At 35.8% G+C, this 27,148-nt stretch overlaps 1 protein-coding gene across 2 annotated transcripts in view; it reads right to left on the bottom strand.

The window, feature by feature from the left end:
• Positions 1-27,148, bottom strand: part of LOC128205351 (uncharacterized) — a 73,815-nt gene that overhangs the window by 44,271 nt on the left and 2,396 nt on the right. For both annotated transcript variants that reach the window (XM_052906923.1, XM_052906925.1), the window contains exons 2-3: positions 1,108-1,284; positions 215-834 (exon numbers count right to left, since the gene is read on the bottom strand). In XM_052906923.1, the coding sequence (XP_052762883.1) occupies positions 215-824 (610 nt within the window). In that variant the 5' untranslated portion in view covers positions 825-834; positions 1,108-1,284. The remainder of the gene's footprint in view (positions 1-214; positions 835-1,107; positions 1,285-27,148) is intronic.

Here is a 27,148-nt window from a genome sequence, read left to right as displayed (position 1 = left end):
AAAGCAAGAGTTATGTGCATTGTTACATCCGCGCGTATTGTCTCTTGCAAAATGTATATTATTATACAAATTATTATATGATCTGTACTTGTTTCTTTTGCGAAATAAGGCTATGAATACAATTAGTCATACAATTAGTTAACTAGGTTTAATATGTTGTTTTAAAGAAAGTAATAATAAGGAATACTTATCAATACAAGTAAAACACACTCACCGTCATTGACTATGTCAACGGGTTTGCAATCAAACTCTGAAATAAGACCGTTTTTATATGTATGCCTTAGACTTCCGTACTTCGCAAGTTCTGTAAGAAGAGATTCTTTGAAATCTTGTTCTTGCATGTAATCGCATATTCGTGTCACAGCACCGAGAATGCGACCAAAGTACCATTTGTATAATTCCTTGCTCAATGTTGAAGTACCCTTGTGGTCCATTTTATTTCTTAAGTTCTTAAGGTTAATGATGTCATGCCTCAGTTGGCTGTGTAGATTGTTACCATCGTCTAGTTTGCATGCATTTAGAAGTACGGAAACCAGAAGGGGAATATCCCACTTGTCCAAATCCGTTTTCTTACTAAAACCTGGATAAAGTATATTGCTCTTTTGTTTGTCTCGGCAAGTAGATAACAAGTTATTATTCCTATTTTCGTATAAAAACTCATCTAGTGACCAGGGTTGTGTCGGATGCGCTTTTGGTGTGAGATCCACAACTCTTTGTTCTAAAAGGTGCAATAATACTATCCTCCCACAATCAGTAAGTGCAAAATTTACTCTGGAAAAATATTCCTTATGTTTCTCATCCGGAGATTTTCTTTTTTCTGCCATTCTGTCAAATCTGAAATAATAATAATAATAATAATAATAATAATAATAATAATAATAATAATAATAATAATAATAATAAAAATAATGATAATGATAAAAAAAAAAAATAATAATGATAATAATAATAATTAATTTATCTTAAATAACAGAGTGTAGGCATTGCTTCGATTTTTGTACCCTTTCAACTTACTCGGATAGACGCTTTTGTTTATTCTTTCCAATACCATTGAATTTATACTAGCGAGTACTGAACGTATGAAGCTATTCACGCATGCTTACTTACCATTAACTGCTGTTTTCTGATACTGAACGATAGGTTGTTTTTAAAACACAAGACTCATTCATGATTATGTACTGATTTAGGACTACAGCTGGTACCGAATTCTGTATGAAGACTGTGGACAATAATCTCCTCCTTTATCCACTTCATTGTTTTCTCCAAACTGGGTCTTTAAAATCACTGAATTGAAGTATTAATAAAATGATTCAATCTACTAAAGTACTAGGTTAAGACGAGTTCGTACATTTCAACTAAGTTGTTCTTGCCTTAAAATAGTTGAGAGTCCTCAGTTTTCTTTAATATGTTCATTTTAAACACACGATGTATGAGTTAAATTTTAATTATCGTAGACGTTTTAACAATTTAAGCATTGTAATTCAAGAATTATATACTTGCAGCACTCGATTCTACGACAATGCACTATCGTTAAACATGTGCAATATTATGAAAGACATTAATATATATATATATATATTCTCTGTGGTATATTCAATCACTTATTTAGCATGTATGCTCTACCAATACAGTCAATGTAGGTAAATTGTAAAATTAATGCATTGAATCAGGAAATACGCCATTCTGAATAAGGTGTCTATAATTCAAGCTATATATAACATCTTCACAAATTTCTTTGCTTAAGCGATCAATCAGTAAAAATATATTAGAATCAAATTAGGATCATAATCCCCGATTATAGTGATTAATAGCTACGACTATGCTCAGTGTTTTTAAAAACATTTTATATGAATTTACAATTACGCCTAAAAATGTGAACGATAAAGACGTTAGAAAGTCATCAACTAAAATTACAATTATCAGTCAAAAAGTCATAAATTCTTTGAAATACTGTCATTACGCAACTATATCTAATATATATTTATTAAACTTTTTTTTGTTTTGATATTGTTTCTCCAAAATAACTTTACTCTTTCTTTACTATGAAAATGGAAAAAGTATCGAAATACAGAAGTGTAAACAATTTTCGGTAGAGAATTTAAGCCTAGCCGGTAAAAATATATCTGTTTTATTGTTTACCAAGAATAAATTAAAACTTTTGTAATCGGGTTTGACCTATTTACTGCGTCTTACAAAGACATTAATGTCAATTCATCACTTGTTTTGCATATTGTGACTAATATAATACATACTATTAGGTTATGTCGACGGCAAAATGTTATTTCTAATAAAAAGTTCAGGTCGACGACAAAATATAAGACATACTAATAAGGTTGGGTCAAAGGCAAACAAGCATGAATAAATCGTCATGACGAAATCAAACAAAAGCAATACAAATGGAAAATGATATTAAAACTTCCTAAAATATATACATGTATAAAGTATATTTTCATTCGATGTTAATACATCAGAAGTCAAACATAGAATGACACAAATCAAACCTTGTCAAGCTTAAACGACTGTTTTGTCATGGTAAGCAGATGCAAAGTTAAACAGTTAGTGATAATAGTTAGGGTTCTTACATTCAGATATTTAAAGACAACGCCAGAACTGCATAACCGTAAATGCTAACTACATCGTTATATCCTTAACTATACCAAGAAAAGCTTAACACCCTAGTGAGCAAAATGTTATTAAAATTATTGAACTTATCAAGTATTGAATATATATAAGGAAATAATAAAACGACATATGTTTTTTTATTTCAACTGGTACAATATAGGACTTAACAGATTGAGCTAAAAATTCCTGTGTCACGTTTGTCAATTGGTTATTCAATTATAAACGAATGAGATTGACAAGGTGTTTTTATTCTTCTTGAAATTCAACCTTTTCAATTGCAACTCTTTTAAACGTTTAGACAGCTAACAAGTTTACGATATAACTTTTATGTCAAAGCAGCGTGAATATGTCTGGATAAGTTTAATAGCATATAAACCCTGCACAATTACAAGATGCCGGTAATATTTCATCAGTGATACCTTAGAACTAAATAAATAAATAAATAAAAAGACTGTCGATGAACAAACCATGCTGCCCTAATTTGAAACAGCTAGGCAGTTTAACTGAGGCAGAGCAGTATTTAAAACCCAAACTAAACGGTTTTTGAAGTTTTATGATAATATAGCTATATATAAGTCGAATACTAAGCTGCTTTCCTTTAGTGGAACTCAAGCTTGCATGGTTATAATTGTTACGCATGAATAAAGAACACAAACAGATTAATGACAACCGTCAACAACGGGCTACTGAATTAGTTCCTAAATGTTCTCAAATTTAGATTATAAGTATCTTCCATGGCCGAGAGTGTAAGATAGGTTCATTCCGACCCGAGCGTAGGGTGTTTTGCGAAAACGAGGTTTTTCTCCCACCTCAGTTCAACAAACTAAGTAAAAATGTATTTTTTGCCAGAACTCTTTTGTGCTTAGTGAAAATAATTGCGTACGGATATGCAATAATTCGTGGTTGTCATGGATATTCGCGCAGTGATAATGTGAGTATGTAAATGGACTGATCGGTCTTTAAATCGTTCTAAGAAGAGTGAAGCATTATTTCTTGAAAGGTGCGTGAAAACTGTTTTCTGGTGACATTTGAAGCGAGAAATAATTAACTCACGTTCTAAATATTGCCACCAGACAAGGTTTCTATGATGCGTTACAGACGACAGTGTTCAACAAGGGAGGTAATTACAATGTGGTGACCATTAAAATAAGTTCCATACGGGCATTTTATCTTCGCCCGTGGGCAAGATAAGAATTTCTAGCATGGTTAAATTAATTGATCTACTTATCTGAGGTGGGAGAAAAATGACTTTTGATCGAGCTGAACACGCAATATCAAGTGTATGAAAGGCTGCTAGGTAAAAAGTGATTTTGTCAGTTTGATAAATTAGCCTGTCTCGGGAAGAGCTCTTCAGGGCTCTGAAAGAAGATGGAAAACAACAGTTTTTCTCAGGCTAGAGTCCTAGTGCCTACCGTGAGGCCTAAAAGAAAGCAACACTCGAGTCCTACTGTCTTCAGTAAGGCATTTTAAAAGCCCATTCTCGACTACAACTGAATTAAGTGAGGCCTCTACAAAGCCCACTCTGGAGTTCAACTGCATTTATTGATGACTCCAGGAAGTCCCTGCCTTCAGTTAGGACTCTACGAAGCTCTCGTTAGAGTCCAACTGCCTTCAAAAATCCTGTACGACGCCCGCTCTAGAGTTCAACTGTCTTCAATGAGGCCTCTACGAAGCCCACTCTGGAGACCAACTGCCTTCATTAAGCCTCTACAAAGCCCACTCTAGTGTCCAACTGACTTTAATGAGGCCTCTTCGAAGCCCACTCTAGATTCCAACTGCCTTAAGTAAGGCCTCTACGAAGCCCGATCTATAGTCAAACAGCATTCAGTGAGGCCTCAACGAAGCCCACTCTAGATTCCAACTGCATTCAGTGAGACCTCAAGAAAGCCCACTCTAGAGTACAACTGCCTTCAGTGGGACCTCTACGAAGCCCACTCTATATTCCAATTAACTTTAGTAAGGGCCGAATTCAGAAAAATCACTCTCACTCACACTCAATGAGTTAATCCTCTGTAATCACATAACGGTCGAGATATTTTCGAGTGAAAGATATATCCGTATTCACAGGTGTGAGTGAGACTCAAGGGTTTTGCGTGAGTGGGACATTTGTGAGTGCTCGGATAAGCCACATGAGCCGCCCTCGAGGATTGGTTGTGAATACGAATTGAATGAGTGTGAGTGATAAAAGTTAATGGCAAGTAGAAAAGATAGAATATATCAGATGTTTGGAACAAATAAGGGATATCCTCGTTCCCAGACAATATTTAGGAGACCGGGATAATCCATTGAAGTGCATGAAATTCAATAACGTGGCCATCTATAAAAAAAAATTTAAAAAGGATGCGCCAATCATATATTTGTTTTGTTTCGTAATGATCTTGAACACCTAGCAAAGTTGATAGTTGCAATTCATCGATGGCTGCAAAGACAGGCAGCTAAATGTACGCAGCCTAGCGGCGTGAAGTTGGTGGACTAGCGGCCTAAATTTGTTCTCTATTTCAAGGTTTTTGTTTTGCGTTTAATTGGGAAATTTGATTGATCAATGTGTTTTACTCGTACATTATCATAGCGGCCTTTTTTTTTTTTTATACTTCAAAGCATTTATTTATGAGTTTTCGTCTAAAACAATGCTAAAATGATTGTTTTTTATGCAAAGTTCATCACGCTGAAGCGATTTTTCTTTCAAAATGTCGATCAAGCAGTCAAGCGGCCTAACGGCCTAAAATTCCCCAAAACTCAATCCAGCAGCCCATAGAAAGGGGGGAAATGCTGATATTCGCTAAAGGTTGTTGATTTATGAATTGAAACATTAAATTTATCATTGTTTTATAAAAGAACGCATATAAATGCTTTGGAATAGGAAACATTTTTAGGCTACTAATCACATAAGGCAGATAGGCCGCCAGGCCACTAACTTTATTGAAACGCCGCTAGGCCATTTCAGAACGTGATAAGGGAATTGTAATTTCCAGCCTACATTCAGTTGGATTATTATTATTATTATTATTATTATTAGTAGTAGTAGTAGTAGTAGTAGTAGTAGTAGTAGTAGTAGTAGTAGTAGTAGTAGTAGTAGTAGTAGAATAGTCGTAGTAGTACCATCGTCATCATCATCATCAGCAGCAGCAGCAGCAGCAACATCACTACCACCACCTATACCGCCAACACCACCACCAACACCACCATATCATCATCATCATCATCATCATCATCATCATCATCATCATCATCATTATTATTATTATAATTATTATTATTATTATTATTAGTTTTGTTTTATTATTATCATTATTATTACTATTATTATTGTTATTATTATTATTATTATTATTATTAATTATTATTATTATTATTATTATTATTATTATTATTATTATTATTATTATTATCGTCATCTTCATTCATTTACCCTACATTTCTTCTGTTGTTTCACTCCGAGGTGTAATTTCCACATTGTATAATGTAAACACCGCCATAGTCAAACAGATAATCCGATATGATCATGTAAACATACATGTATATAAACTGTATTGGTCACTTGATGAAGTGGAGTGTTAGCGAGGCGTGTGAATACGAACAGATCACTTGAGTGTCACTCCCCTTACTCCACTCAAGTGAACACTTGAGTGTCCCTTACGGGAATGTGATTGGAGTGTGAGTGAGAGTGGATGTTCTGAATTCGGCCCTAAGGTCTCTACAAAGCCAACTTTGGAGTCCAACTGCAATTCATAAGGCCTCAGCGAAGCCCCATCTAGAGTCTAACTGCCTTCAGTAAGGCCAATACGAAACCAATTCTAGGGTCCAACTGCCTATACTAAGGTCTCTTTGAAGCCCACTCTAGAGTCCAACGACCTTCAATAAAGCCTCTACGAAGCGCACTCTACAGTCCAATTGCCTTCAGTGAGGTACATTCGAAGCCCACTCACGAGTTATATTTATTTCAGTAAGGCCTCAACAAAACCCACTCTAGAGTCCATCTGCGTACAGTAAGGGCTCTACGAAGCCACTATAGAGTCCATCTGCCTTCAGCTAGGGCTCTACAAAGCCCACTGTAGAGTCCAACTTCCTTCAGTAAGGTCTCTACGAAACCTAATCAAAAGTCAAACTGCATTGAATATGGACTCTACAAAGCCCAATCTAGAGTCCAACAGCCTTCAGCAATGCCTCTTCGAAGCTCACTCTAGAGACATACTGCTTTCAGTAAGGCCTCCACGAAGCCAACCTTTGCGCTCCACTTCCTTCAGTAATGCATCTACGAAGCGCACTCTTGTGTTCCACCTGCCTTCAGTAAGGTTTCTTTGAAGCCCACTCTAGTGTCTTACTGCCTTCTGTAAGGCCTCTACGAAGCGCAACAAAGTGTCTTACTGACTTAAATTAGGCCTTTACGAAGCCCCCCCCCCCAGAGTGCTATTGCCTAAAGTAAAGCACCTTCGAATTCCTCTCACGAGTCAAATTCCTTTCAGTGAGGCAAAAACGAGCCCTACTCTAGAGTCCAACTGTCCTCATTAAGACTTCTATAACGCCCAATCGAGTGTTCAACTGCCCTCGCAAATGCCTCTCGAAGCCCACTCTAGAGCCTGTTTGCTTTCAGTAAGGCCACTTTTGAGATATACTGCCTTCAGTTAGGCTTCTACGAAGCGTACTCTAGTGTCTAACTGCCTTCGGTTATGCCTCTACGAAGCCCACTGTAGAGTCAAACTGCCTTCAGTAAGGCCTAAACGAAGCACACTTTTGAACCAAACTGCTTTCAGTAAGACACTTTTCGATCCTACTGTAGATTCCAACTGCAATTAATAAGGCCTCTACGAAGCCCCCTCTATAATCTAACTGCCTTAAAAAAAAGGCCTCTACAAAACCTATTCCATATTACAACTGACTTCAGAAAGGCCACTGCGAAGACTACTCTAGAGTCCAACTGCCTTTATTAAAGCATCTACCAAGCACACTCAAGAGTCCAACTTCCGTCAGTATGTCCTACACGAAGCCCACTCTAGAGCCATACTGCTTTCAGTAAGGCATCTACGAACCCCACTTTTGAGCAAAACTGCCTTCAGTTTGGCATCTACGAAGTGCACTCTAGTGTCTAACCGCAGTCATTAAGGCCTGTTCAAAGCCTACTCTAACTGCCTTCATTTAGTCCTCTACGAAACCCAGAGTCAAACTGTCTTCAGTTCGGCATCCACGAAGCCCACTTGAGAAACCAACTGCCTTCAGTTAGGCACTTTACGAAGCCTACTCTAGATTACAACTGCATTTCATAAGACCTCTAAGAAGCCCATATTAAGGTCCTACTGTATTAAGTAAGTCCTCTACGACGCTCACTCTAGAGTCCAACTGCCTTAAGTAAGGCCTCTACAAAACCTACTGTATACTCCAACTGCCTTTAGTAAAGCCCCTGCGAAAACAACTTTAAGGTCTAACTGCCTTTACTAAGGCCTTTACGAAGCCCACTCTAGAATCCAACTTCCTTCAGAAAGGACTCTATGAAACCCATTCTACAGTTCAATTGCCATCAGCGAGGCTCATTCCAAGCCCACTCACGAGTTCGATTTCTTTCAGTGAGGTTTCAACAAAGCACACTCTAGAGTCCAACTGACTTTAGTAAGGCCTCTACGAAGCCCACTCTAGAGTCCTATTGCCTTCATTATTTCCTCTACAAGCCAACTGTAAATTCCAACTGCCTTCAGTAAGGCCTCTATGAAGCCCACTATAGTATTTAACTTCCTTCTAAAAGGCCTGTACTGAGCTCACTCTTGAACCCAACTGCCCTCAGTAATACCTCAACGAAACCAACACTAGATTCCAACTGCCTTCAGTAAGACTTCTACGAAGCCCACTCTAGTATCTAATTGGCTTCTATATGACCTGTACGATGCTCACTCTCGAGCCCAACTGCCCTCAGTAAGGCCTCAACCAAACCTACTCTAGAGTCCAATTGCCTTCAGTAAGGCCTCTACAAAGTCGCCTACACACGAGTCCCAGTCTTTTTAGTGAGGCCTCTTCGAGGCCTACTCTAGAGTTATTTTGCCTTAAATAAGGCCTCTACGTAGCCCACACTATTGACCAACTGCCTTTAGTGATGCCTCTACGATGCCATCTCACGAGTCCTATTGCCTTAAGTGGGGTCTCTATGATGACAAATCTGCAACTGCTTTAGAGTCCACTGCCTTCAGTCAGGCCGCTTAGAAGTCCTCCTTCGAGTGAAACTGCCTGTATTAAGGCCACTAAGAAGCCAATTTTGCGCTCGACGGTTTTCAGTTATAACTCTCGGAAGCCTACACTCCGGACCTGCTACGAAGCCAACTTTTGAGTCCCTTCAGTAAGACCAAATAAGCGCCCTCTTTTTTCGAGTACAACTGCCTTCAGTGAGGCTTCTACGAATTCCATAAATAAGTTCAACTGCATTTGGTGAGGTCTCTTCGAAGGTCACGCTCTTGGCAATCTGCCTTCAAAAAGACCTACACGCAACCTACACTACTACTGTACCACAAAATAGCCCAGAACAGGATTCATACTAACTTTAACTAGGGCCATGTTTCCCGGCTTTTAGATAGGAGCCGTTAAGCCACCTAAAGATTATCTACTTGACCCGACTTTCGTATTCAGAGCTTCAAACCTTTGTTATTTACCGACTGTTGGTTAAGCTATCAAATTAACACAATCAGCACCGTGAGGTATTCACCTCAATGAATTGCACATAATGAAGTTATTTATCCGCAACTGTTCTAACCAAAACTTTCTCATGTATGCATTGCAGCTTTTCCAAAGGCACGCTCACCGGACCACACAAGTTTATCACGAGACACTTACACACATACAAACACACGCGCTCACGCACACGCAAACTCAAACACGCACAAACCCACACGCACGCACACACGTACTTACGCACTCACACACTCACACACACACACGCACGCACACACGCACATGCACACGCATGCACGCACGCACACACGCACACACACATACACACACGCATTTATGCATTCATCTGATCTCGTTTAAAGGCAGCTTCTGCCAGAATTGAAATATCATGTATCAGGCTCATTCCTCTGCAACAGATCTTAACACCCAGCGGCAGAATTTGTAGGAGTTTGCTCAAAAACACCGGGGCTACTACCTAGGTGTAGCTTCCAACGCTGACATTATTTAAAAATATGTTCTGAAACAAGAGGCGTATAAGATGATAACAGAAAAAAGAGCTGGCAATCATCACATTTTATTCCGGGATGACATTCTAAATATCTACAAATAATGTGTTAAGCAGCGGGCGGACAAATCCAGACATAACGTGGGTCCGATCAATGTGGCTGGATTTGAATATAAAGAATGTATAAAATTATTCGACCTTCAGTAGAAAAAACATTGCAAACAAATCAGCTTTTGACCAACAGTCTAACAGATGACACCAACCAATCAAATAAACTAAGATAACAATCACTATTGTTCAGGGAAACAGCGTCACAATCGAATGTAACCTCTAGAAGTTCCTACTTGTACAACACGTTGTATGCGAACAACGCTCGTCTGAATCTTTAGAACTATATAAGATGGCGTTAGGCTGTTTGTTTTTGCACCTATTTCAGTATCAGTTGATAAAAAAAATCAGTAATTCAGAAGCACTTGATTTAATCATGTGGCGCACTATAATTACACTCAGAGACAACCGAAAGTACTTGGCAAAATAGTATATTAATGGCAGTCAGAATTTGTCGGGATATGCACGAATTCAATCAGAAAGAGGCAATCAATTTAATAAGAACTAAGGCGCTGCCTCTACGGGCTTGAAGTGTTATTGCCGGACTCGTAGTTCTTTTTATGAAACACATGTTGTACAATACAGCGCGGCCGGCATTTTTGGCCTCTCGGGCCATCAAGAACAACTAGCTGTTTTATATAAACAAGTCGCAAACTTTCAGTACATGTTCTTTCAAGTTAAGCACAGAGCCTTAATTTATGAATATTCATATGGCAAGGAAGAAGAGTTTTTTTGAATGTGCTTTTCAGTTGTATAATTATTTTTATATCGGGTATACAGTCCAGTACAGTCCATACTTTCAGTGTGTGTATACCACGTGATAATGTGCGTCATAAATGCTACGTCGGAAGGCAATATTTTGATTTGAAAAAATACTTTAAACAAAGATAACTTTACTATTTCTTCACCATTGTAAATGAAACATAGTGCAGTCTACGCCGATTACGGAGCCCTACCTTCGTTCTTTAACCAAATTTTGATTGCGAGTTTAGTTTCTTAAAACACTTCGACAAACCTTTTCACAATATAGCCGTCTGACGGAGCACTGTCAAAACATTATTTTGGAAACAGGTGGTATATACTAGTGATGGGCCGATGATCGCCGATAATCGATTATATCGGCAGACATTCCTAATTTGGGGATCGGCGACCTCATCGTTCCATAATCGAATAATCGAAAAAAAAAAGTTTGCTTAAATCCAGCAAATTTCCAACTTTATATACAGCAGTAACTTAGAGCTAAGGGAAGTAGCCTATACTTTGAGTTTTAACAGTACTTTCATTTAGTTTTTCTTTGCGTTCAACAAGCTTTATGATGGCGGAGGTTATACGTTTTCTCATTATTCAATGATAGAGGGGATTCAAAAATGGATAATGTCGTAAAATGACTTATTTGCTACATAATGGTTTAAAGCTGTCTATGGGTATAAGATAACTATATGGGAAGGAGTTTTGATATATCTTGGCCGTGATTACTAATATGATTACTATACTGAAACGAAGTGTTGACTATATGGGAGTCAGTTTTGGTAAAAAAGAAAATCCTTACTATATGGGATCCAGTTTTGGTAACTCAACGAATATATAATCATATAACATAAAACAGATGATTAAAAGGATTCAGTGTCTGTTAAATGCAATTTATGGGTATACAATTGCTATATGGGATCAAGTTTTGGCATCTTAACTGTAGGCTAGGCATTGAAAACACGTTACAATGAACAGTGAAAACATATTGAAATACACAGTTGACTAAATTGACTAAAAGGGATTTAGTTTTGGTTAATTGCATTGTATGTGTGTAGCATTACTTTATATGGGATCCAGTTTTGATATCTCTAAACAGTTGACTGTAAGGGATCCCGTTTTGGTAAAAACACATTTTCCTCTGTATATGGGATCCAGTTTTGATAACACAACAAACGCATATTCATTTTAAATTGGACAGTAGACTTAAAAGGATCATGTTTTGGTTAAATGCAATTGCATTTCATGAGTAAAGCATCAATGCTATATGGGATCCAGTTTTGATATCTCTAGGCATTGAATGCATATTGAAATGAACAGTTGACTTCCGACTGACTAAAGGGGATTCAGTTTCGGTTCATTGCATTTTGTAGATATATCATTATAGCTGTTCATTGTAACGTGCTTTCAATGCCTAGCCTACAGTAGAGATGCAAAAACTGGATCACATATAGTAATTGTATACCCATAAATTGCATTTAACCAAAACTGAATCCCTAATCAACTGTCTGGTGTAATATGACTTTATAACATTTGTTGAGTTATCAAAACTGAATCCCATATAGTTTTGTTGACTATACGGGGGTCAGTTGAAAGTCATTTTTTTTATAAAAACTTTAGCCTTATTGAAGTGTGCAATTGACTAAAATGGATCCAGTTTCGGTTTATCGCCTTATCTGCCAAAATATATAATTGGATACAGTTTGGATAACTATAACCTTTGTTATCAAATGAAGGCATTTAGTTTAAAGTAAGAGCATATCTAATAATTATAACTCCACAACAGCCATATAATATTAACTATAGCAGTCCTATCGGAAAGTGATTGCAAATACCGGGTACCGGTAACCGTGCTTTTGCACCGCCCTTCAGAACGATTTACGTTAACCAAAATCGAATCCCCTAAATATTCGATTTCGTAACTTTTTTCGTAACACTTGCCGACGGGTAAAGGGGGACATCGATCTAAAAATATTTGATTACCCTGGATATCGGTCGTCCAGGTGCTGGACAAGTGCAAATTATTCCAGCAAAATGGTTTGGGTCATTCAAGCCCAGATTCTTATGAAACTAGGCTTGATCGACCCCAGCTGTGCTCACATATTGAAATGAACGTCAAGATCAATGTAAAAAATGTTTGAAGAATGGAAATGTTTGCCGTCCAACTCCGAAAATACGTGAGAAAAGTTTTGCTTATTTAATTTCCAATTACTCGTTATTTTTAATAGCTAATGCCATCCAAACCCAATGTGTTATGTCTCATTTTTTTCAATTAAATTTTCAAAACCGGTTTAATTAATGCACCAGTCAATTGTAACCAAGCCCCCCCCCCCCCCCATTATTCAATATGCCAGAAATAATACCTGTTTTCTGACTGAAGCATAAGAAATGAAATACACATGAAAACTAAGGTCCTTATTGATATATACATCAGAAAATGATGCTTTTGTGATACTGTCCGATTACAGCCGATTAATCGGATAATCGATCAATCAGGGTCTCCGATTAATCGATTATGAAAATCCAAGCCGATTGCCCATCACTAGTATGTACACACTGTACTTTGCATGGTCTCTTAGTATTTTGATTAGTAATGCACCAGTCAATTGTAACCACGGCTCCCCTGGTCCGGGGAATAGCGGGGAGGTTGAATTTCGGTCCAGCCAACCCCGGCTAAAATCCCCGCCCTGCGGGTACGAACAGATGGTAAAATCCCCGCCAAATGCCCCCGTACCCCAGGGACCCTAGGTAAGGCCCATTCCCCGCTATATTTAAAGCGAAGACAAAACCACCGCATTCAACTGGCACTCTGGGGCCACCCGAAAGGTAAAAAACACGGCCCATTTCCCGGGCTATCCCCGGTATACACCCGGACCTGGGGGGGGGGGGGGGGGGCGTGGTTACAATTGACTGGTGCATAATTAAGACTATAGTATCCATTTCATAAAATATGTTGATTTAACTGCAACATTAGTAAAACATTCCATTGAACAAATACACCCGAAAGGTAAAAACACGGCCCATTTCCATGGCTATCCCCAGTATACCCCCGGACCTGGGGGGGGGGGGGGGCGTGGTTACAATTGACTGGTGCATAATTAAGACCAAAGTGAAAGAAATCGGCTAAGTAGTGTGAAGGAAATGGTTCCTATTACCAGATGTAAATCCTTATCAGTATTGGTCTTTCACACCTTCCATAAAGCAAGCAGTAAGTAATTCACAGTTTATTTATGAGTCCTTAATTTACATAGATACACTATCTACATACATTTATAAACTAAAGCTATAAAATATAAGATAAATATGCACATGGCCATTGTAAATGAGTAATGTGAAATGCATACAGTTATGTTGCAGTACACAAATTATCAATTATTATAAACAAGAACTAGGTAGCATATAATTATAATGAGGATAAAACATGAGCATTCAGCTGATACTGAAGACATTTTTTTAAAAAAAGTAAAAGATGAGTATATATTCTTGTAACAATAACATTCAATACTCATATTTGAAGATTTAACTTCAACACTATCCATTTCATAAAATATGTTGATTTAACTGCAACATCAGTAAAACATTCCTTTGACCAAATGCATGAGTATAATCCCTGATTAACAGTAAATAAAACAATTATTTTTAATATCACATGTCAAAAGCATTATCACATTTGAAAAAAACTATATTGTTTACACAGAAAAAAATACAAATAAAATAAAAGTTAAGGAAGTTTTTTATAAAAAATATGAATGCAATAAATTGCCCATTGAGGGAAGGGTCAAACATAAGAACATTACTCAACTTTTATTAAAACTTCATTTTTTCAAACCAAAAGATTTAAGGGGTTTACTTCCATTTTCAAAAACTAGTAACTAGTATATTTTTTAAAGCACATTTCAATATCTGCAATATATTTCCATCACATAAGTGTTTCGTTTATAGTATAATTGTAGAATAAGTCTGTAATTAGAAAATAAATATATAAAAAAGTAACAGAAAAAATGCATGAATTTTTTTAATTGAAAATGAAAACAAAAGTGAGCCTTACAAGTTTCAAATGTTTTATCATTTGAATGTGGAGGGCAACATAAGTGAATGAATAAGTTAATGCTAAAATATATTTAAGGCTTATACTAAGAATAACTGATAATCTATTGAAAAAGAATGGATTGAAAGTTACTACTACATGGTCTTATAATTAAGCAGTGTAATGTACATGATTGTCAAGTTTAGAAGTGGTTAATAACTTTCCTGCTTGTACATGAACTAAAGCAAGTACTTTTTGCTTTTGATTGTTTTCCTTTAAAGCATTGATATAAAATAAAGAAAAATCCACTTATTTGAGGTTGTCATTTCTGCACACATTTGATTATTTAGGAAAATATCAAAATGCAGTAAAAGTTTTGCTGTTACTTAAAGCTGCACTCTCACAGATTTACTGTTTTGACAACTTTTTTTTAAATTTTTGTCTTGGAATTAGATTTTTTTGTGTGTAAATATCTGCTTACCAGTGATGAAAGACTGCTGAGAAAAGATCAGATCGCAGATTTTCATATTTCCAATCCAAATTTAATGTTTTATGGCTTAAACCGTTAATAACGGTTTATTAAAAATGCATAAAACATCGTTTTTGGGACGGAAATATGAAAAGCTGTGATCTGATCTTTTGTCAGAAGTCTTTTAGCATTGGTTTGCAGATATTTACGCAAAAAACTTGTTCGTTCGAAGACAAAAAATAAAAAAAAGTTGTCAAAACATTCAATCTGTGAGAGTGCAGCTTTAACATCAGAAATCACAATAAATGAAAAAAAAAGGTATCACACATGTCAGAAAATCAATTACATAAAAAGCTGTTTAATTTCTGATAAAAATAGGATAGAAACTCTATCCCTAAACTATGACAAAAACAGTGCTATTACTTTGATATAAAGTCTTCTTAAGCATATACGTACAATGTTTTTGTCCTGAGTAATATCCAAAAATATGTCATTATATAAATATTTACCCGAATGTTGACAATATGTACTGTCACACTGGAAGCCATGCAATATTTATTTTATTATACCAAACACAGTTACATTTATATACATATATATATAAGATTTTTACCATAACACAACTTTCAAGTTTAATCAATTTATTCTGTAATTATTGTTTGTTCACATTTAATAGCTGTCATTTTGTTGCAAATGTCGTTTAGAAATAAGGCAAACACCGGTTGTAACCAGATTCACAATACATTTTAATAAGCGCTTACCACCTCAGACTTGGGGAAACCAAAAAATGCCTATTTTTAGAAGCGCATGCTATGTAGCGTGAGACCACAGTTATTTTTAATATAAGTTTCATTTACACACTAACTTGGCTTCTTACTTTTAAACAGTCCCAATTGAAAAACAAGTAACTGGCTGCTGTAGAACAATCCAAGACACAAAATTTAATAACAAGAAAACATAGGGTGGACTATTGCGTTTTCTCACAAAATTGAGTAGTAAGACATGACCCTGAGGTCAAGACGGAATAAGGCTACAAACAACCAATTTACAAAGTTCCACAGGCAATGATTTTACCAATTTTTACACTGAAAACTATCAGTTTTTGCAATACAGTGTCAAATTATGTTAAGCTCTATGCAAAAATGCCACCTGTTTCTTTTCTTTCATTCAACTTTAATAAAATATTGATACTTGAACACAAACAAGCACTCTTTTTTCTATATTCACATCCGGATCTTGGTCAACAGGGGGCAGATAACTGTGGTCTTGAGCCTATTTAAGCAACATTTTTTCAAAAACAGACTTCAAAACTCCTATACTTCAACTTAAGGCTATATGCAACACATACTGAAAGTTTGGCAATGATATATTAAAAACTAAATGAATGAGAGTATTAGCACCTGTGGTATTTTCATAAAAAAGCAGAAACAGCTATTTCCCTCAAATGGTAAGCCGCAAACCTTTGAAGAGCCATTATTTCCTTATGCATTGGAATAATTTGACAAAGTAAAGTTTTCATTGTAGCTTTGAATAGTGTCTATAGAACAGACCACAAAAAATGGCCTGCCTACTCTTTTAAGATTTTTTTCTAAGCAAAATAAGGGTTTTCCACTTCATCGGCTTAGTGTTTTATATAAAAAATGACATAGAGCCAAACTGAAATGCTTCAACTTGTCAACATTTTGCGTTTCTGGTCCACTTATATACAAAGGTAACAGAACTGTTCAGGTTAACAAAAGAAATTTAGTGATCATATGTTTATAGACAGTCTAAACACCACTATATGCCAAATTGTTTGCTTCTGGGACAAATGGCGCAACAAAGGAAATGGAAAAAATCCCACCAAAACTGAAAGGTTCATGACAACTGCTAGTATTTTCATTATTGAGGTGGCTACATGATGTAGAAAATGCAGAGATAGCATTATTATGCCCATTTTTAAAAAACTTTTTACTTTAAGTATCTGTTTTGAAGGCTAGATTTGGCATTAAATTCAGAGTACAGCACTTCACCAGTGTCTATAAGTTGCTTATTTGCTATAAATCTCACTCTTTGGAATCATTTACACACAAACAAGTACTACAGAGTTGACTAACATCTTCATTCTTCTGAAATATTGGATTCAGAGCTGCATCTCCTGGATTCAGATTGCAGGACTACCGCCGGGGGAAAAAAAGGCGCAGCTAACTGGAGCTTATTGGCACATCATAATCTGCAAGCAAGACACAAATGCAATGTTTTACACTAATAAAACTTTCTGCCACTACTGTTAAAGTTTGAAAAAGGCCTGTAAACACTCATTTGAGGCATACACAACCTATTATGTAGTCATCAATGTGATAAATATGCAGAAAAGTTCATGAATTCAAGGATTTTCAGGACAAATTTTATGAAATATATAGTCTTTTGGACATTTTGAAATCAGTAAAGTTTAATCTCATCTTATTGAGTACCCAGATGCATTTTGAAAGCATTAAGACCAGACATGCTTAGAATTTCTTCTTACTTGGATACGGTATTCCTTTCTCGGAAATCCTTGCCGAGAGCCAGTATGGAAAACCACACGAGACCACATTTTGACCACCACTGGTTCTTGTCCTTGAAAATTCCTCTGTGGCTACAGCAACCAGGCTGGCTATTGAAATAAGCAATAAATTAGGGATTTTAAGACATTTATAATGAATGAAGGTTGTTTTTTAATGCATGAAGGGAAAAGGCTTTTATCTTTATGAAAGCGGCTCACTTTTTTATTTCTTTTGCCTTGAGAAGTGTCAAGTTTTTTAATGTATAAACTGAATAAATGAATGAATTAATGAATATATATGAATGGTTGATAGAATTGATTAATGAATTAATGAACGGTGGCATTATTTCTTTAAAATAGGGATCTCATTGTGTTGCTGTGATTGTTGAAGTAGATGTTTTCTTGTCCATAAGCTGAAAATCATATGCACACTAATACTTCAGTCAATTGTACCCCCCCAGGTCTGGGGAAAAGGGCCGTGTTTTAACTTTCCAGGTGGCCCCGCAGGGCCGGGTGACCGCGGTGGTTTTGCCATAGCACCAATTTTAGTGGAGGTGCGGGGGCATTTGGCCGGGGTTTAACCATCAGTTCGTCCACGCAGGGCGGGGATTTTACCCCGGGTTGGCTGGACTGAAAGTCAAAGTCCGGGCTATTCCCCGGACCTGGGGGGGCGTGGTTATAATTGACTGGTGCAAAAATAAAACATCATTCTGCATCAAATGTGTAGTAAGTTTTGATTAATTGCTTATAGAATTTGCAATTTATGTAATATTTGCTTAAAAGAGCAAACAAAATGTGTGAATAGATGCACAATACAGACCAAAGACTAATACAAGTCAGCAGCTTCATTAGAAAATAATATTATTATCAAAGCCGCACCAGAAATGATTGACAAACAACATGAAAGAAATTCATTTAGAATTGGAACAAACAGTATCAATGGGCTTATATGACCAAACTTACTCACTTTATACTTCAGTTTGGATACAATTTTCCATTATATGATCTTGAAGTGCTAACAAATTTTAGCATGTCGGCATGTTGGCATACACCAAGTACAGCTCGGCGGGGTGGCAGGCGGGCTGTCTGGCTGGTTCATCATCATTTCCTCCCGGGTCTGTTTATAATAAGAATGAAAATAACACAACACCTACCCAAACATACAATCATTGACACCCTTATAGTATATACAACATACTCAATTAACACATCTCTGGCCTACCAGTTTAAATTGATGGGATTCAATATTTATTTGAGAGCTGGCTGAAATTTCAAACAGTAAAAAATATCTCAATATGTTTGAAACAGTGAAAGATTGTTTTTATTGTTCATAAATGTCTATAAATCACCACAAAGCATAGATATAATAAAAATGTTCTGAATTTTGCTATGCCTATGCTTTACTATATTAGAGCTGGCATTGTAAATGTCTTGTTAATTTTACATATAAACAATATATCCTTTTTAAGTAATTCATATAGACTGTATTTTAAGAACAAATTGAGAAGAAAATATTTCTCGGCCATATTCTACCTCAAGTCGAAAGAGCTGTTAGAAAGAGTAAATTGCACACTGCATGAAGAAAAATCACTGATCTACAAGCAATTGTTAAAAACTTCTGAAAAATATTGCAAAAAACGCCACTGTTTTTGAGCTAAACTGATGACCCCGTATTTTCTAATTATATGCAGGAGAAAAAAGGTATTATTAACATTGCTTGTTGGGAGGGATTTTGTCGGGAGGGGAAACCCCTCCCGAACCCACCCCATTTAAATAATTCATTACTTAAATGTCATTTTTACTTTGTAGGAAAGAGTTTGTCTAAAACTGTCTAGCATGCTTAAACATGCCTTCAGCTGATTAATTTTGAAAAGAGGTTAACTTAAAGAAATTCTGTGCGGAAATATGTGCCAGTTTAAGCGAGACATGTCAATACATTTCATCTCGCCTAAAGGTATCCTTCTGAAAACCTTGTTAAAAAAATCACCGGTAAGACGTTGTAAGCTCTAGCGTTATCATGTAATTCTGCCAAAAAGAAACACTGCCTTTTATGCTTAAACCTCCCCCGGGTTCATAATCTATAATACTCACATTATGATGCTGGTTGAAACCAGGTCAAACATGCCAAATTTGATGGTTGTTGGGAGGGGATACCCCTCCCGAACCCTCCCCTGTCAATCACATTATGAATTACTAAACATTTGATTTCATTGTTTGTGCTGAAGTGGTTTTTCTGTAATTTCATTCATACATCTTTATCGCTTAAAGTATTCGCGAGTTATCTGCCCCACTCCGCCATGACAAAAAATATTAATTAAATACTGTAAACTTTTTAAATTTTTAAACTGGGCATAATTACACTCAGGTTACCCACAATCGTGACAGCAGTAAAAGAGCGGGAGTGCCTACATGTCGGCCTTAATGGTTAAAGGGACTGTGTCACAGATCCAAATTTATGATATTTTTCGACAATTTTCTTTTCTTTTCGCTATTTTATCATGAGACAGCCCCTTTAATGGACGGACGAGTCTAGTCTGTGTGAGTTGAAACCAGCTGCCCATTTAACTCAGTTGGCAAGAGCGCCGTGCTAGTGTTCCTGCGGTCGTGAGTCTGAGACCCACACCAGGCTCACTTTTCTTCTCAGGTTTACCATAAGCATGCACAATGATTTTTAATGAAAAAGGAATGTGTTTTAAGATTTAGTTTTTACTACTTAAGTTTTTACTTTTTTTATTCAATACTTTAATTTTACAATACTGGTTGAGAAGCAGTTTCCGACGGCAAGCAGTTTCCGACAAATCGCTTTTTCGCGTACTTTCTTTAGATCTTCATAAAGAAGGTACTGTAATTCAACAATGTGGTAACTAGGCAATCTAAAGTTGAAATTCTTACCGAGACACGTAAGTAACTTTTATTATTATTTAATGTTTAATGTTTATTTATCATTTTGTACACAAACTTGCACGTGGGGGATCGGCACGCGCCGCGTAATGCGCATGCGTGTGAACCTAATTTGCATATCTATGAATAGCTACAAGGTTTTCCTTAATTGACTTACACAAACGATGATCAGTGTGTACATATTTGTGAACACTGGTGTCATGCTTGTTTCACACATGTATACTATACATTCACTTAAATGTATACAAACAAAAGTTTATATCAGAAATGAATCAAAATATCATTGATATTCAGTGTCTGCCTGATTTCGAGTATGAATTGACTGTCGTATATTTTAAGGTTTAAATTTTTCGTAAATCCTGAAAAATTAAATAATATTTCTCTTATTAAAGTCTTATATTTAGTACATCAAATAAACGGATAATAAAAACACACAATAGGCACATAAATCCGCCCCGCATTCGATTTGTCGGAAATTGCTTCTCATCACAAGCTAATCAGAACAGTGTAAGTACCCTCTTTGCGCCCCTATTAGATACACTATATGTGTGACGTCACACATGAGAAAAATATATCGACAATAGCAGCTTGAGCTGTAGTTATCTAAAATGTGAACAATTTTAGTAGGTCAGTGTTCGACACTAACGGGGTCCCGGGATCCCGAGGACACCAATTTTTCGGGAGGAACACCTGAACTTCAAAGTCCGGTATTCCGTCGGGACACTTAAATTTTGACCGATAAAAGCTAAATATCAATAAATAAATAGCATTTCATGAATTAATTACCTAAATTTGGGTCCCCCTAACTTTCTTGACAGTGTAAAAAAGATATTAATATTAATACGTCGCACACACTAAAGCGAAAGTATGGCTGACCTTTTCACTATAATTACGTCATGAATCTATAAATAAACAGGTCATTTCACAGTGTGCATGCGGGTTAACGCTTCCGCTTTGTTGTTTACATTATCAACAAGGTCAGAGGTGACGGACTTTAATAATCGGTACAATAATTATGGTGTCAGAGGTGACGGACTTTTATAATCGGTACAATAATTATGGTGAATTAGTTTGCTCATGTGTCAGAACCGCCCAAAAAGATGCCAAAACTGCTGACTTTGATGCCTTAATGATGCGACCATCGAGTTGTTACAGTAACATTTACGGCACAAAAGACTGGCATCCTACGTAACTAGTTTACTGAAAAGCCATCCTACAATTCAGCATTCTTTGTTTTATGCCTTGATCAAAAAATTATAGAAATGAAATTCCCAAAGTTTTATTATTTATCGATGGATAAAAAAATTATGACATTCTGGCGCGAAAATAAATATACACTATTTTCCAGTTGTCTGCTCTTCCAGTATGCACTACACTTGTTGGGCAGTCTGATTGATTCACAAGCCAGATGTAATATTCCTACTGTTTTTCAATCAAAAGCAATGACATCTGAGAAGACCCTGAACCATGGCATTTTTAATGCGTATTTTCCGAAAATCTAAAAATAGTAACAACATCAAGTTTTTGTTTACATTGTACCCATTGTGTGACTTAGACATTCTACCACTTTTGAACCCACCGACTTAAGACCCAAATCTTCCTCTCTGCCATTGCCAGAGGTTCACATGGGTGACATTGTGCTATAACTAACTTGTCATTGCATGCTGTTGAAAACATGTATAATATGGTGTATACTTGAATTACAAATTGAAAAGTAAAAGGCACTGGATTTGTATGTTCAATTTAATATTGAAACAGGCTCATTAATGAAAAAAAAAAATGTAAAAAAGGAAGGGACTCTTAATTTCAGGAATGGACACCTGATTCCAGATGTTGGTGTCCCTTCGGGATCCCTTGGGAAAATGGTTAGTGTCGACCCCTGTAGGTATTTAAACACGTATAAATAATTCAATAAAAACGTATAAAAACTGTCGGAAACTGCTTCTCAACCAGTACAATACAACGAAGTACACAATCGCACAGTTAACAATTAGTTTGGCATGTATAGTGATGAGTCATAAATTATGACCTGAAGGTCATACCTGGATACCAATTGCATCGAATTACGGACACTACGGACCATGGACATTACGGACCAGACATTACGGACCAGATTTAGGGACACTACGGACCAGATTTAGGGACCTTACGGACCATGTTCGGAATCTTACGGAGCATGATTTAAACATATTTTTTTTTAAATTATTCACTCATTAGTTTTTAATTTGTTAATAAATACTTGAATATGAGTGCTCAGTATGACGTTATATCTTCCATATAACTGTGAAAAATCCCGTGAAGTTCGAATAGATCAATGGGTCAATATAAAATCTTGTGAAATTCCAAAAGGTGTTAAAGACCTATGTATTTATAACAATTATTTGAAAGATAATGAACAAAATTTGAAAGATTGGCAGTAAAATCAGTTAAAAGCAACAGAAGAAATATTTTCCAAAACAGTTTATTTCCCAAAATAAATCGAGCAGAAACATTTTCCAAAACAGTTTATTTCCCAAAATAATTCGAGCACATATAAGAACATATCAGTGTTTGTTGCAATTCTTGCAAATTGATATTTAAAACTGGCAATTTCTGTTGCCTTTATTAGTGTTTATAAGTTATAAGTGTACCCGTAATTATCGGCGGTATATTACAAAAGAAACAAACATTATACTGACAACCTTTAATTGGCAATCATAAATGTGTGAAAACCCATTGTGACTGCGCACTTTCACTGAACCTTTCAATTAAAACAGATGAAACGGAAAACAAACAAATATGACGATCGAAAGTTTATTTCAGAAAGCAATCGATCACATATGAAAACATTAATATTCACATTAACAATTATAAGATAAACACATATTTCGTTCGTTATTATTCACATTATTATAATATTTTATTAAAAATACATTGATGTTTAACATTGGAATTTCATGGGATTTTTCTGTTACATTAAAGATAATTGTCATACTGAGCAATTATATTAAAGTATTTATTAACAAATTTAAGACCAATGAGTGAATAAATTAAAAAAAAATGTTTAAAAACATTATAAATCATGGTCCGTAAGTTTTTGAAGATGGTCCGTAATGTCCCTAAATCTGGTCCGTAGTGTCCGTGACCCATTGCATCAATTTAACTTGTTCATTACGTAAAAACCAACGTTACTGTATGTCATTATGGTGTCCAAACAGCAACGTATGAACGATTAATTTACAATAACAAGTATATTTCTTAGTACAACTCACCGTGAAAGCAACGTTAAATCCGTGTTATTGCATCATGATTTCAAGATTTCAAGATTTCAAGATTTATTTAGATCATGGGTTATTACAACCATGTGATCAGAACAATAACGCTTTAACAAACAATTAATTAAACATATATATATAAACAAAGTGGACATATATTACATACAGTTTCCTATAATAGGAAATACTAAGACAAATAAGTCGTATTGTTTTTAAATGAAAGTTTCAATATAATGTAACGGGTTCTACCAACTCACTATGACGGAAGCCCATAGTGGGGCGATACTATTTCCCGGTCCCGGTCTCATCCGGTCCCGGTCTCCTCCGGTCTCTGTTTTCCAAATTTTATGGTAGCTATCGGGCGTGATCAAAAAGGTGTTAATGACCGCGGGGGGTAATAGGATTACAAAAGATGACAGTTGATTAAAACATTAGATATTTGATGATAATTATGTCACCATTTATTTCATATTTTATATCAATAAAATATATAATAAATTAAGGCAAAAATAAATACATGAATTATGCACATGTACTATAATTAATGTCATGAATAACAAACACATTGTGTGTGTGTGTTTTTTTCATATTAAATTCAGTTATAAGTATACTATTGATAATAGTAATACAAAAAGAAACAATGCTTGACTATATGTAAATCAAATTTGTAAGTTAACTCAGTAGTTCTGGAATTTCACATGAACAGAATGTTTTTAATTTGAAAGTCATAGGGATCGCGACTTTTCATTTTCTTCATGAAACGGATTTTTTTTTTATTTTCTAGACAGCTGACTAGATGTTCCCTCATTTCACTTACAACGAAATTGACATTTGTATTTACATAGCCATTCTTAAAACAAAAATGCACAGCATTAGCAGTTGCAAAGACACCACAGGCATGTACATTTGGTTGTTATAGAAGTCGTGGAACTTTTATAAGCTGAGATTTGTTACTTTTTATAAATTAGGAGCATCGTAGTTCCACCGATCATGACGACTTTAAATAAAGATTCTTGTATCTTGTAAGTTATATTTCATTTGTAAAATAGCATGACGACTTTAAATAAAGATTCTTGTATCTTGTAAGTTATATTTCATTTGTAAAATAGCCTTCCGAATATTTCAGAAGTTTATTTATTATCATTTTATTTTGTCAAGGAACTCTTCATAACAGGTTTATGACAATACACAATGATGTCATACCATGAAAGGTGTAAATGCGTTATACAACACGTGTCAGAGATTAGCGAATGTCCCTCGTTAAGGGCATGATAAACGGATTAGCCAGTTTTTTATTACACACGCACGGCTACTGTTCGATTCATACCCTAAAAATATTGTTGTTTATTATAAAGGCAATTTTATAGAATAAATGATTGTTATGCAAAGGCTCTAATAATCTTGATTAGAAATAATACGATGATAACATATAACCAAATTCAAACATAAAAAAAAAATCAGCATCAGATTTCTTAAACAGCTAGAGTTTTATTACAAACTTCAAGTTGACAAATAAAATATATTCGGCTAAAGTTGTGTAATAATGACGGAGGTATTCAAGTGTATTCAATATTAGCGAAAAATGGAGACATAATGTGTTGATTACTTAAGTATGGCGCAACTTCTAATAAACACATTTCATCTAGTAGCTTTTATGTCTAAGCACACGCATACTTAATAAGATGTTATAACATTGCACTTATTACCTCCATAAAATGTGTTTGTGTACTTTTTCTCCATTCATTGATTTACTTGTTTACATGCCATGAACATTGTATAATGTTTTACGCAATAAACATATCGTATCGTATCGTATCGATATGAGTCGGATATGCAAACATGGAATTCTTCAATTGTAATCATTAATGCTTCAAAAATATAATGTCGGGGGGGGGGGGGGGGTAAGCAAAAAAGGAAGAACAGTAAACAACTTTGACATAACATAATTTAAAAGGCGCAATCCTTAGTTACTTCATACTCTAGCCGTCATCAATCTTTTATGCAAAAAACATGAGCATTTGTACTGCCATCGCATCTTTCTCTACACCTTTAACACGAATTACCTAAATAGTGTAGACCTATAACAAATTGCATAAATTAAGACATCATGTTTATATATTTTATACCATTTTGTTACATATAAAAACAAGATAAAGGCGACTTCTCGTTCACTTGTGAAGGTCTCTCAAAAGGGGCCGGCAGAGCACTTGGAAGTGTCATCAGTAAAGTACACACACTGAAGGACCTTGGATTTAAACCCTATGAAAAATTGTATAACGCATGTGTTGTGCCCGTCATGGATTACTGTAGTTCGGTGTGGGGATACAAGCAATTTCAATCATCGGATAACGTCCAAAACCGTGCCCTACGTTACGCTCTTGGTGTTCATCGATTTGCTCCAATACCCGCCCTAACCGGGGACACCGGATGGATTCCCACCCGCTACCGCAGATGGAGTAATATGCTACGCCTCTGGAATAGACTCGTGCTAATGGACCGAGACCGGCTATGCGCGCAAGTATTTGAAACGGACTATAACAGATGTACTACAAACTGGTCAAGCGAGGTCAAGGAGATCATGATGCATATCGGATTATTGGATAAATTCAATGCTAAGCTACCTGTTGAAATCCCGACTGTGCATATGCTTGTGCGAAATCATTACATTAATAACATTTGGTCAACAGATGTAGGATCCATGCCAAAACTACGAACATACCGTGAATTTAAACAAGAATTTAAATGTGAAACGTATTTGAGCTTGGCTCTTAAGAAGAACGAACGTTCATTACTTGCTCAATTTAGGACTGGTATATTGCCACTACGAATAGAAACAGGTCGTTATTTAGGTGAACCAGTCAACTCCAGACTCTGTAAACTTTGTGATTCCCAAGAAGTGAAAAACGAGTGCCATTTTGTCCTGAAATGTCAATTGTACAATGCTCCAAGAACTACATGTTTAGGACCACTTATGTCCAACGATGAATTTGTAAACCTCTCTGATACAGGCAAAATCACATATCTCATGCAAAAACATGTCAGACAGTTAGCAAAATATATTGTGAAGGCATACACCATAAGGAGAAATACGTTATATTCTTAACGCATGAATGACATTGTGTTTCTATTCAATATACATGATAATGTTTATTTATTTTGCCTCCATATTTTTGCACATGTACACGTTTGCTTTCGCTTTTTTCATTTAATCTTTATCGAATGAAATTATTACCTCTTTGAACAATCTCCATATTTATAACTCATAGATGCTACATATGTATAAACTTGATTATCTATACCAGATTTACTGCACTGTAACATACAAATTTAAAAATGTATATCT

This window comes from Mya arenaria, chromosome 10, assembly GCF_026914265.1.
Source record: "Mya arenaria isolate MELC-2E11 chromosome 10, ASM2691426v1".
NCBI classification, from domain to species: domain Eukaryota; kingdom Metazoa; phylum Mollusca; class Bivalvia; order Myida; family Myidae; genus Mya; species Mya arenaria.
This window is presented reverse-complemented; position numbering and strand designations above follow the sequence as displayed.